The sequence below is a fragment of the Atractosteus spatula genome, chromosome 6 (genome assembly GCF_055471065.1).
Source record: "Atractosteus spatula isolate fAtrSpa1 chromosome 6, fAtrSpa1.hap1, whole genome shotgun sequence".
NCBI lineage: Eukaryota > Metazoa > Chordata > Actinopteri > Semionotiformes > Lepisosteidae > Atractosteus > Atractosteus spatula.
In genome coordinates, this window is record NC_142711.1 from 10,315,195 (window position 1) to 10,328,953 (window position 13,759).

At 37.2% G+C, this 13,759-nt stretch overlaps 1 protein-coding gene across 6 annotated transcripts in view; it reads left to right on the forward strand.

Moving 5' to 3' along the window:
• Positions 1 to 13,759, forward strand: part of unm_hu7910 (un-named hu7910) — an 89,079-nt gene that overhangs the window by 18,746 nt on the left and 56,574 nt on the right. For 4 of the 6 annotated variants that reach the window (XM_088918284.1, XM_088918286.1, XM_088918290.1 and 1 more), the window contains exons 2-5: positions 445 to 597; positions 1,674 to 1,718; positions 2,971 to 3,039; positions 12,822 to 12,902. In XM_088918284.1, the coding sequence (XP_088774410.1) occupies positions 445 to 597; positions 1,674 to 1,718; positions 2,971 to 3,039; positions 12,822 to 12,902 (348 nt within the window). The remainder of the gene's footprint in view (positions 1 to 444; positions 598 to 1,673; positions 1,719 to 2,970; positions 3,040 to 12,821; positions 12,903 to 13,759) is intronic. The other 2 variants (XM_088918287.1, XM_088918289.1) reach the window with 1 other exon arrangement.

Here is a 13,759-nt window from a genome sequence, read left to right on the forward strand (position 1 = left end):
GGTTAAGTAAAAAACAAAGTTAAATAACGGTGAAAAAGACGAATCTCTCAAAATACTGTTTGTCTGTGGGGGGGAAAGGGACACCATTTTGGTGTCATGATGGGATGGTGATTAGCACTTCCTGTCCCACGGTTTTGAAGTGATTGGGTTAGATTCTGGGTTGGGGACCCTGTCTGGGTGGAGTTTGCATGTTCTTAACCCTGCCTTCCTGGATCATTACTAGATGGTCCTGTTTCCTCTCACCTAAACGCATCTGAATTGCCTTATTCTGTGGGGGGGGCTCCAAAGGAATGGATGTTCCCAGTGCAACCGTTACTGCTCATGGACCAGAGAAAAACAGAGCCAGATGAGCTCCTCTCTCGTGTGTCTCGTGCTGCTGTTCTGGGTCTAACCCTTTAAAAATGTTTCGGCGTGTGATGGTTTTTTTTTCCCCTCTTTTGCTAGATGGGAAACACATAGGAAACAAGAATGGTAAGAAAGGGGATGGCCTGACAGGAAGCTCCTTCTTCACCTGGTTTATGGTAATCGCACTGCTGGGCGTGTGGACCTCGGTTGCAGTTGTGTGGTTTGACCTGGTAGATTATGAAGAAGTCCTCGGTAAGTCTTTTCCCCAAGTGCAACACCCCTTCCTTTCACTGTGCTGGTGTCTTCCATCCTGGCCTGGATACTCAAAATGTTTTCTTTTAACCAATTAATGATTAAACTAAAAGGAAAAACAAAATGAGGAGAGAATAGATCTACAGATCAAAACAGCTGTTTACTTCAGGAAGTCCTTAAAACGGTGTGCCCAGCAACACAAAACTGAAATCTGTAGCATAGTCCACCCAGTTGTCTTGTTCCAGTTTCTACCTGTTCAGTTCTTAATAGCTGGAATGTTTCAAGCTTGATAGAATTATAATGTCATGGGTAGAATAAGCTCTGCGAATGTCAGCCCAGTGTGTCAAATGGGCATTAGGAGGCACCTGAATTTCAGAATACGTGAAAAAAATGACTCCATATGAAGGCAGCTTTCGTAGTGACAGCGTGATGTATTGAACTACCAATTCACTTCTGCTAACTCCTTCTCAAAACTGTCCGTGGTCCAGTTCTAAGGAGGTGGTATAGTTATGTGCGCAGAGGTGCACAGAAATTAGTAGTTAGTGGAGTGAAGTGTTGTCTAAAAAGTTGTGTGCGTGTAGTTGTCAAGGAAGGACGCTCACTCCACAGGTACCAATAGTTTTTGTCCAAGATCATTTTCACACCCCAAAACAACTACATTGCAGCAGTAATTCCTTGTAATTTTGCTAAAAATAATGCTAAAATTTTAAAGCATTTGATGTAAAGCTCCTCGATTTAAAGTAAATCAAACATCTGTGACCTAAAGACTTTAAGGATCCAAGCAATGAAAATAGCCCTAAAATAATTTAAATGGGAAACACTGGAAGAAACTGCACATGAGGATAATTGGCTGTAATCAGATTTTTAAATATCAAAGTGATTAATGTTTAGATTAACATTACATACGATTGTTGGATTAACTCATTATGCACCATTTGAACATTGCTTTGACCTGTCTTAATACTGATAGATTTTCTTTCCAGGAAAATCTTTAACTACTTTGTGTGTAGTTACACTAACATTGTTATACCGTGGTACTAACATGCAATGCTTTTTTTCTTAAATCTTGCATGTAGCCAGAGCAAAGGACTTCCGTTATAACATTTCAGAGGTATTACAAGGTATGGTATCTTTTTGCATTTTTTTTAAACTTGGTGTCCAGACTTTCAGCCTGGCCTGTATTGCAAAATCTACATCCTCCCAAAATTTTGATTTATTCATCTGTTCTACAGCCCTGTTGGTAAATCACCTCGCTTATTGGAACATCCTGTTTATTTTCAACTTAAGTTATAGTGGAATAGTACTGTCCATTTATGTATGAAAATTAATTAAGTATATATATAATGTAATGGACATTCCTTCCCATAGTTTAAATTAAATCTATATAAGGTTTGTAGATGAAGAGCTGGATTTCTACTTTCATTTATGTTTTCCTGTCATTTCTGTAGAGGTTATCCTTAGTATTTAACAGTTTGAATTTCTAATGTGAATTGACTGCCTCCTACTCTCCAATGATGAAATGGGAGCAGAAGAAGCACTTTGCCTTGTTCATGTCCATTACGTACATTGTAAATTCTTTTAACCCACAGGTGTGAAAAGAGCGTGTTTTAAGCAGGAACCTTAGAGTGTTTGGAGAATTTTGGTGCATATTCTGAATGTGATGGAGTGCATTGCTGAATTCTCAGTTTTCAATCACTGTATTGATATGAAATAGGGCTGGGCGATATGGCCAAAAACATTATCACGATAAGAATTTTCATATCAGTCGATATCGATAATTATCACGATAAAAGTCAAATCATTATTTCTTTCAAGTTTAAAGGCAGATTTTTTCTCCTGAGTAAAAGTTGAAGAAACCAGACAGTTAATTGGTCAATTAAACAACTTTTTTATTTTAAGAACACAACAAACACTTGCCAAACAGCAGAAACATTAAACAAATCTGTTAGCTGCCCGGTCTGCAACGTGCACTCGCGCAGTATTTTGTGCGCATGCGCATATCATGCGCAAAGCATAAACATATATATCGAACATTTATCGAACTTTTGTTAAAATTATATTGAGGAAAATTATATCACGATAATTATCGTTATCGAATTATCGCCCAGCTCTAATATGAAATTAATACTCCTATAAGGATTGATTAGAAATTTGCTGCTTTAAGTTCTTCATCCACTGCACTTGAACATGGCACAGGCTCCATACATTATATTATAATTGATCTTTTGCATTTCAAATCTTCATTCGTTTTACAAGTCAGGTCTAATAGCAAAGGCAATAATAGGCAGGCTGTCCTGGCACTGGATGACTATTGACGAATGACTACAGCAGGTTAGATTTGTAGTTCACCTTACTAGCTTTGTCTCTCTTCAGGCAAACTTGGAGTCTACGATGCGGATGGCGATGGCGACTTTGATGTGGAGGATGCCAAAGTATTGCTAGGCAAGTGCACCAATTCAGCGTGTTCTTTACGTGTGAAGAATGGTTTAAAAAAGTGGTTTGGTTTTTTGTTTTGCATGTATGACTTTGGTTCACTTCTGTTCTCTAGAGTTTGCTATAACGTAGCAAGCTGAGTGCTTTTTATTTTGGATGTGCATGAGTACATCGAATTAAAATATACAAACCAGTGGTTTCAAACGTTTTCCAGCTCAAGTGTTGGTATGGGAATTATTCTAAAGTGCATGTACGCTACGCAGAGGGTTACGTATCCAACCACTTCGGGTTTACTCAGAAGAAAGGCAGAGATAATATACTTAGGAAATATGACTGTAGTTGAAGTGTGTGGTTTCTGAATCCTGTTTTGGCTGCCTTGCTATACTTCAGCATGTGACATGCTAGCTCAATTTTAAGTACCATTCTAAAGGTGGTCTAGAAGAAAACTGATATTTTGCTTTACTTTGCATGTTGACTCCTGAATATATCATTAATAAGTGAAAATACAAGACTGGGACTTGTAAAACCATTTTTTTGAAGAACAACAGCTTTAGTCCTAATAATATTATTCCTGGATCAAATATATGTTGGGGACATATACCAAAAAAAGTGACAGGGATTAAATTAACAATAGTATCTGTAGAACACTCTATTCTCTTATCCGAGTGTTTTCAAGTGAATTTGAAACAGACCAGATCTCTGGTTTAGCATTCATGGACTGGCCCTTTAACATATTAATATGCTAGTACTTGCCATGCTTTGTTGAGCTAAACCAGAGCAGGGCGATTTTTGTTCTAATAAAAGTGTTTAGTTTTGCGAACAATTTAGTAAGTTTAACTAAACAAAACTAGCGGTCTACAATCGAGTTTTTGGTATCTCAGAGTTAAGATAAAAATTCAGTGTACCCAATAATACAGAGTCGGAGGTATTTGACCATTGCAATAGACATTAACCTTCTGTTAAGGAATATAGTTTTTGAAATGGTGAGTCAAGTTCATTACTTCAATGAAAATGACTGCCATTATTATTGTCAGATTGAGCCAGATTCAGTGTTCAGAAGAGCACCTGCTACATGTCCCATTCCATAGGATTCGTCCTATGTCCCAGTGCTTTCATGTAGTTGGCGGAAATTGGCTGCCTTAACAAAGCACATGGGTGTAGTTTGTGCTGCCATAATCTCTGATGTGTGGCTTTTCAAGTGCATGCCTTTTTTCAGTGAAGTGCATTTGCAGTGTTGACATTTCTTTTTCCTTTCAAATCTTTTTGCTTACCGTGTTTCCAGACTTCTGTCAATTTCCTTAACTTTAGTCAACTAGTTTAACCTCACCAGTTAGCGAGCTATTCCACCTGTTCCCTTTCCTGCTTTACCACTTGTGCTCTCTTTCTCTCCTTCCTTTCCTTGTTTCTGTTTTGTTCTAATGTAGGCTTGACCAAAGATGGCAGTAATGAAAATTTGGATTCCCTTGAGGAAGTCCTTAATATTTTAGCAGAGGAGGGCTCTGATTGGTTTTACGGCTTCCTCGCCTTTCTCTATGATGTAATGACTCCTTTTGAGATACTAGAAGACGAAGAGAGTGAAGCTGCAGAGGATGTTGCTGGTACGTCACAGAATGAAGGGGTTCAGGGAAAAAAGACTTGCGTGATTTTAGATTTGCAAAATCAATAGCGCTACCCCCGGCCTCTCTCCCCCACCAATCCCAGCAGGAAAAGAGGAAGACTACTTTGGCTAGGCTTCTCGATCAGAACTTTCTCTTCAAGAAAGATACTTGAAGGAGATCTTTGGCAAGGTGCTCAACTTTGTCAAGGCCAAAGAAGGAATGGTTTGAAAAGAGGAGGAGATGTTTTTCCCAGGCTCTCTGGAAGACTTCCTGTGGTAGATTTTGCCATGGGGAATATTTAGGCTTTTACACATTAGTGTGTACTGTCATTATGATGTATTTACTGCTTTGCTTTAATACGTGCAGTTGTTTTGCACAAGCTGTTACAATACATACTAACATCGGACTTCTGAATTTCGCATATGTAGCTAACCAGAACAGCTTCTTGTTGGCCTTGATATCTTTCTTCCTCATGTTGCACGTCCTCCTAACAAAAAAAACTCCTCTTCAATAGTTTATGGGATCCCCAAATGAAAGAAAATGTAGACTATCATTATGAACCATCATGTTTTTTTAATCTTGACCCATTGTTTTGTAATTGAACATATTTAAATTAAATTAAAACGTGTTTTGTGTTGCTGTAAAAAATCAACTTCACTGTTTTTTTACTGGGTTATGGATTTTTGGTTTTTGTCCGTATTTTGGTTTTATTTTACGTTACTGAGTTTTCTGAGGATTGCCTGTGTCTGTTTGGGACTAATAGTTTGTAACTAAAAATGTCGTCCATTAATCATGATCCATTGAATAAACGTCTTTTAAAGTCTTTGTTAAAGATTTTTTAATGCATGTTTGACATACAAATGCTTAACTGCATTGCTTACAAATACATAAACCAGGCACATTTCCTGTGTTCTTTTTGACTGTATATATAGAAGAGTTTAGAGGAAGAAAATTGGTTTGGTGTGTTGCTGTTCAAGATCAGTCAAGTTTTTTTTTTCTTGGGATATTTTGTAGGACATTTTGTAATTTTATAAGAGGGGAGCAAATTATATTCTCTTAAAGGTTGAGTGCTTGAACCCAAAAGCACTTGAAGAATGAAAGTGGTTCTAGACCAGCCTTCTTCCTTGAAGTTTTAGAAGCACATGATAAACTGGGTGCTTATGTAGAGAGATGTAGTTCCTGTGCACTGCATGAAAACATTTGCGGTAAAATGTGTAGACATAGCTAAGCATGTGCTTAACTACATTGCAATTTAAATTCACTGCTATAAGGAAACTAAATTTTGTGGTTCCTCATTAGGCTAATGCAAAAAGGGCATTGCCTAAAGTTAACTCTTTGAAGGGCGTACCTAAAAACTTCCCGATTGAGCTTGAAATATACAACCTGAACCCCAGATTTCTGTAACAGCCTTCAACATTAGCTAGTTATGTAGTGGAGAGAAACCTGTCTAGAATCCTTGTTTTTTAAATGACATTTCATAATTGGTTTTGGAGTAGGTCAGTCTTAGATGGAGTTAGTTGCAGCTAAAAGTAATAATGTATCTTCTTATCCGTTAAACAAGTTGAAACACTTAAATTCATCTTCAGGAAAAGTTTAAAATTGTAGAACAGCTTGGAAAAAAAACACCTTTTAAAATGTTTGATCAATGAATTTTCCATCTTACAATAAAAGGAAAGCTTGTCGTAATTCTGTAATGTAGCAGCGTGTTGTAGCCCTCCTGAGTTCATAAATGGATTGCTACTAAGTTTGTTTACAGAAGCAAAGACTAGCAGATGGCTGCTGGTCTTGTTTAATTCTGCGCTCTATACTCCTGTATGATTTATAACAATAGTAATTGAAATTGATGCACAGATTGTTCTGAAATGTTGCATTTAGTGAAACTTTTATGAGGATGCTTTATAATGTAAACCACTTTAATAGGTGTGTTATTAAAACTTTATGAATGTATTGCAAAGATGCTGCTTTCACAAAGTATTTCTTCAAAAATGATTACAGTGTAAAGTAGATGTTTTGCTTTGTCCTAGGATTGTTCCATCCTGCTTTTTAAGTAGTTTGTTACTACACTGCTGCACGTATTTGTGCATTATAGGACAGAGATGTGAAAACCGTATAGTTGCAGAATTAAATGTCGATTGTTCATTTCATATGCCTCTTTAAATGTGGAAAAATAATTCTTTGTGGTTTTTCTACGTTGTGCTGTCTAGGTGGCCAGTGCATGGGTTTGTTTCAGTGTGTGACTGGTTATGTGACTTGCAGTACCTTCATAGTGAAGTACTGAAGATCTTTTGCCGATCAAGTTGACCGAAGTGGTTCGTAATACCATATATTTTGCATTTTTGAGCATCACGGGTTACAATTACACTTGAATATCTTTTCTGTTGTACTTCCAATTGATTTCTATTCTCTCACTAACTCATTTACTGTAATCTGATATTCTTTCCTTAGGTATATTGTATATGTTCTGTATCCTTAGAAGTTTGCTCTGGTGCTCTGCAACAAAACAGGAGAACATGTATAAAACATTTTCAAAAACTAGTATATGCATATTAATTAAACAGGAACTGCAATGCTAATTTTATATTTTGCCGTTATAGAAAGGATCATCATTGATGAGTGCATTTTCAAACCACAGTAAAAGTTAAGTGTACACAGTAATGTAAAACCTCCAGTTCACATTAGAAAATGAAATTTCCAGGTATGCACAGCGCCATGTTCTGCGATTCTGAAATACACGACAAACCTCCGGCGAACCACGTTTCCCGTTGGCATGTTGTCGCAAACTTGCATTTGAGTTCCCACGAATTGCGACGTGATGCGGCCCTTCCTGCTCACCAGTCACTGTAAAGACTAATGGAATGCAATGTTCCATATGAGCAAATAAATACAGGCTGTGCAGCAGACATTTCACCGCCGAAATGTTCCAATGTGTTAATAAGTAATATTTCTAAAGCAGTATCTCTGTTGGGTTGAAAGAGATGTTTTCACAAGCCTGTTTGTTTACAGTGTAATAAGGCTGCATCACGTTGTAATTCGTGGGAACTCAAATGCGAGCTGACGACAACAGGGCAACTTACAGTGCTATCACAAAGTTCGTGATTTTGTGCTAAATTCGAAATGTTAAAAAAAATTCTGTAACGTCAATGAATTTATTTTGTTACCAAGATTTAATGACCTGTCTGAGAAATTGGGTCTGCGGTTCCACGTTCAAATGCTTGACAGATTTGCAGGGTGATGGAGATAATTAAAAACTCTGTACTGTTATAATATTCATAGTGACCCTTTCATTATTAATTTAACATTAAAACACCTCAGGGTTGTGGTCTGACTTATGACTTTGTGTACAGGTGTTTTCTGAGTATAGTTCTACTTGGTCAGTGTTTCCTACATTTTTACAACTGTTTTGCTGAATATTTGGTGCTTATTCACACTGTAAAATAAGGAGTATAAAACTAGGACTTATGTGACTTATGCAGTTGATAATTTTGACCTTGTAGTAATAATCCATTTGATCTAATTGAAATAGGCAAGGGTACAGCATTGTTTGCTTATGAACAGTAAATTGTTTAAATTGCATAAGTCTTGAGCTGTAAAAATTAAAACAGTGGAAAAGGAACTGTGGAATGGAACATTTCCGCAGCTCAGTTTTATAAATGTGCCCCATGCTAAAACAAACTCAGTTTGCTATTGATCTTGTCAATTCTCCTACCAGTGAAATGGATGTCTGCTTGGGATCTAGGTACTGCTGTCCTAGAGTCCCCTGCTGTTTGGTAAGAACAGTGTTTCGTGGATTTTGATGTGAGGATATTTATATTGTGAGTTTTGACATTGCTGCTTTGCTTTTCTCTCTCACTACCTGTGTCCAGTCTCCAGATAGAGCAAAAGTATCCATTCAGAGTCGCACCTGCCAACAGCTTTTGTGGTTTAAAGTGGTTGTAATGAGATAGTGATTCTGTCCAGTAGTTGAACACTTTGACCTTGTAGTAATAATCTAAACTAGTATTTAATAAAGCTGACCCAATTACAGCAGAATCTTCTGTGCTTTTTAGCAATGTGCAATGGTTTTTAGATGTTTTTTGGGGTCATGCCGACTTAAAACTAAAGTTTTATATTTTTTCTATTTTCTGATGGTAATTTGTCTTCTTTCCAGTGATCAAAAGATCAGAATTACAATAGGGAGAAATCAATGTTTTAATTGCACACAATGTTAATACTTTAAAGTGGTTTACTTCTTGCAGAAAAATGTCATTTAGCAAGACAAGCTCGTGGCATTCTAAACCCCAGTTGTGAAAAATCATGGTCTTACAAGCTTTGCAAAATCTGGTAAAAATTGGGTACTGGTAAAAATACTCGCTATTGTCAGTTTAATAATGGAGTCATTTGTGGATTTATAATAGTTGAGAATTGCTTGGGAAACATCAATGAGAAGTCTAGTGAGTGGTGTAAAAACAATTTTGGTCCTCCTAAATTAGGAACATAGCTTATAATACTGGTGGGCTTTTAACCTTGTTTTCTTCTTAATAACATCAGATGAAAAGCCGGCAGAAGTTGCTAAGAAAAAAGTCAAAACAAAAGGTACTTTCCTGATCGCTTTTTATTCTGCCTTGGGAATAAAATGACTGCAAGCTAAGTGTGAACTGTATACTTTTAAAAAAATTATTGAATTCTGCTTTGCATGACCTCAATGGTTATAGATCGGGGGTAGATACAGTATGTTAAGCATTGGTTCAAAGAATAGATACACCAAACTGAATACTCCAAAATTTTTAAATGGTCTTCATCTGGATCCCATTAAATTTGAATTTCAATATGTGGACATCATACCTAATTGCTTTCAAATTTTACCACTCCTTTTTTAATTACTGTTGATGTAAGTAGGGATGTTACATTATCACAAGTTAATTGAGTTTTAGTTTGGTGTTGCATGAAGTAGCAGTTTGGTTTTTATTTTAAGTACTCTTTGTATGATAATTGAGTGTATATAATAGTACTAATAAAGCTTTTCCCAAAATGTAATGTGTGCTGTTCTTTTTGTTGTATCTCTTAACTTTTCTGCTTTACAGAAATGACTTGTACTCTAGATTGTACCCTATTTGTCTGCTTATGGGCTGTTTTTCTCGTTTGGCTCAGAAATAATAGGCTTTATTAATAAACCAACACATATGGAACTATGGAAACACCCCCCTACTATCCAGGTTATTAAAAAAGTAACTTAATGGCCTGCTGAAATTTGTAGTTTTCTACAGAGCAGGAATTTTTATTGACCACCTGTTTGGATATATTTCTCAAATGTTTCCTGGGATATTTGTGTCTGCTCTTATTTAGAGCTGTTCTCAAAAAGCTTGCTTTTAATTTATAAGGTTAGCTTTTTTTCTTAATAGCCTTTCTTGTTTTTGTAGTATTAGGTTTTTAATTGTATAGCATTCTGTAAGTCAACCTCTGTGAATAAAACTGGAGTTTTTATCCAGTACTGATTATGTATAGATTGTGGTGCTTAGTTTTTCTCTTGGTAATCGGTGCTTATGAAACTCATGTTTCCATTTTTCCAGTATTGCGTTCTTGTAAAATATCTGGCTATTACCACTTAAACCTCCTTGTATTTTTGCATTTCATCCATGAACGTATGAAAACTTAAAATGCTTGTCTGGATTGTTCGGGTAAATAGTGGCCCAGATATTTTACAGCTTGTGTCCTGGTGCAGGGGATTAGAGGCGTGTTTGCGGTGGTATTTAGTACTTAGACTTTCCTTAATGGTTCAAGTCACATTTTTTAACCTCCAGCTCACCCTTCGCCGAAGGACATTGGGAAAAAGTTGAGGGAGGCCTTAAAAGAGCAGTTGAGGATAGTACGGGAGAAGGTCCAGGCTAAAAAGAAAGAAAAGCTCACGCTGGCAAAAGCTGAAGACAGGAAAGCCAAGGCTGCAGAGGAACATAGGAAGGAAAAGGAAAGGAAGGGAAAAAGAGAAGCGTTAAGGGCAGAAAAAGTGAAAAAGGAAGCAACAGTGAAAAGAGAAAAGGCCAAGACCGAGGAGAAAGCCAAGACCAAGGAAAAAGTGGGCCCAGAAAAGAAGGCTAAGCCCAAGGAGAAGGAGGAGAAGCGAAGGAAAGAGGACAAGAAGGAGAGAGCAGACCAGAAGAAAGAAGTGAAAAGGGAGAAGAAAGAGGAAAAGAAAGACAAACCAGAGAAAAAAGAGAAGGAGAAAGAAAAGGACAAAGGAAAAGAGAAGAAACCCGCCACTAAAAGGGAGGGCGCTGGTGCTAAAGACGTAAAGAAGTCGGACAAATCCTCCAAAGGCGGAGAGAAGAAAGCAGAAAGGAATGTGAAGAGTTTGGGCAAGAAAGAAGAAAAGGAAAAGGGCTTGAAAGACGCAAAGAACAGAGAAGAGAAGACGTCTGGCAAGAATTCTCCAAAACCAGCAGCGAAAAAGGAAACTGAAAAGAAGAGGGATAAGAAATGAGCTGTCTCGTCGCTAGTGCGGGATTGAGAAACGGTGAAAGCTGTAGCCTCCTTTACCGAGCCACGTGGAGAACGGAGCCTGGAAGGTTGAACCGGAAATGGAATCCAGTCGGTGCTGAGATGCCTCTTCTGGAATGGGATGGAATGAGCAGATAGTAGTGATGTAGCATACTTTTATCTAGTAGTGCAGTGGTAGTCCTTTACTTTGGTAACAGATGCCGTCCCCAAAGAAACACAAATGTTGGCTTTCATTTTTTTTTTTGCAAAGTAACCTGTGGAGTGTACAGAATGTTGCCTAAAAGCTACTAAAGAGTAATTGTAAGACAAAATGTACCAATACAGTACCATTACTGTGTTTTTATAAATGTGTATAATATTAAGCTGTAACTTATTTTATAATCATTCAAGTTACTGAGGTCTCTGGTTTTACTACCCAGATGGTTTGATGTCAAAAAGGTAGCGTGTAGTGTAATGTCTCTCATGCTAGAAATTGCACACTTAGATTTCATGTAGATATCTTTCAGAGGAAAAGGCATTTGTATAAATTCTTGGAGAAAATTTGACGTATGTACTGGTATTGAATAAACCTGCAGGATTTTACAGATCTCATCTCTTTCATTTCTGTCTTGGAATATCACACAATAGAGATCCAGCAAGAGTTTTTTTTTTCTGCAAGATGCAATGAATATTGATTGAAATTGAAATTTACCAGAACGTGCTGAATGTTTCTTTTAAAGAGTCTGTCTGATGAAAAGCAAACTCACTCTGATGGGTGTACTGCCGGGATTAACTCAGATTCATGCAGTGAAAATGATTTCAGGAGCCGTGTTGCCTCATAGCTCAAAAATCCAGAGTTTGATTCAAGCTTCAGGTGTTCCAAATTGCAATGCCTTCGTACTCCGCTTTGAGATGGACAGCCGTTCAGTCGTGTGCTGTGTCTGGTTTTGTGCCCTGTGTTTCCAGGATAGGCTCTGGCATTCTGTGAGCCAGTGGCTCCTTGTGGGCGGGCGGATTTCTTTTCAGATATTGTACTTACACGAGCTCAGAGCTGTGCCAGTTCCTTATTTAAAGGTTTCCTGTACAATTTTGAGGAGTGGAACAAGTAAATATCCTTGAGAGATTTTTTGAATCTGGCAGACTCGGTCAGGTAACATCCAGAATTTCTAAGAAAATGGAGGAAATGGAAACCAGATATGTTTTCTTAAACACGTTTATAAATTATTATGATGCTTTATTCTTATTCTGCTTTAACTATCTCCACTCAACTTTTGTCTTGCCTTTCACTTCAGCTCTGTTTTGAAATTAATCTCCTTTTTTCTTTTTTGTTTTTTTTAAACCAAAGAACAAAAGTGAACCCAAGTCAGACATTTTTTTTTCCATGAGGGTGGTGACTGTATTTTTTGTTTTGGTATTAGTGTTTCTTTATTGATGTAAAAGCAATGAACTATGAATGAATGGCAGATTTAGAATGCCTGTTATTTTACATATTTAAGATCTGGCCTATGTTTACTCATGTCATAAACAGTGTCTTAGCTTCTACAAATTTGATGTTTTAAATTAAAAACATTCAACATAATTTCTTGCTTTAAAAAACAGGTCCTGTTTGTGAGGTGTAAAGTCTTGAAAACTTGCAACATACTAAAAAAGAAACTCGGATAAATTCTAGTAGCAGTATTATAATGAGAACCTGGGAATCATTGTAATGGCTAAGATTTCATGAGTCAACGTTTACAACTTTAGGATTAAAAGAGAAACCTGTTGCCTTGGAGTCAACATCAACAGAAGCTGCTGAGGAGGTCCCACAGCCACTTGAGGAAACAGGTAAAATTTACAGACACATTACTGGAACATTTTAGGCAGTTGTGGTCTTAAGTTAATGTATTTAACACGGCTTATTCAAGCGACAAAACCTAAAGGTTTTAGTCATTAGAAGAAAGAAGCATATGAAGTGCCCGTTTAGGATTGTAACATTGATCATTTTTGAGAATTGTTGTTTGGCACAGAGACGTGTTGCTTTTCAGTGTTTTGAAGGCAGATGACCTGGATAATAATTACAAAGTTACCATGGATTGGAGGCGATTTGGGCCATCTTGCTCTTTTGGTAGTTAGTAGTTGATTGATCGAAGAATCTCAATCAGCTGTCTCTTGAAGGAAACCAGGTTACTGGCTTCAGCTTTGGGACAGGGTAGCTATTTCCATACACGGCCGTTTGCAAAAAGAAGGGCCTTCTGTTTGCAATTTCAAATACACTTCCACTTAGTTTCCACTTGTGTCCTCCGATTCAAGTTTCACTGTTCACTATGAAAACATCTAGAGATTTAATCCACACAGGTGATTTACGACCTCAGAACAATGTCAGGAGTGATTAATTTTCATTAGTGCTATAGTTCACACTTCTAAGGCCTTAATTTATGTTTGCACTGACATATGGTAGATTAACTTACCCTAAGTGTTTAAGTGCACAAAGACTCCTGAAGAAGCAGCACGTTTTTTATCAAGATTCATTTGTGTGTCTTATTCAGAAGCGCTCAAGTAGTATGAACAGGGGATTCATGTATTCAATGGAGTCTCAATTTAATCGACCAGTTTATATATGAATGTACACATCTTCATGAGCTTTATCATATTAAGACTTAAAACAGTACATCTTAACTTGAGGCAGTTCTGTGGCAACACTT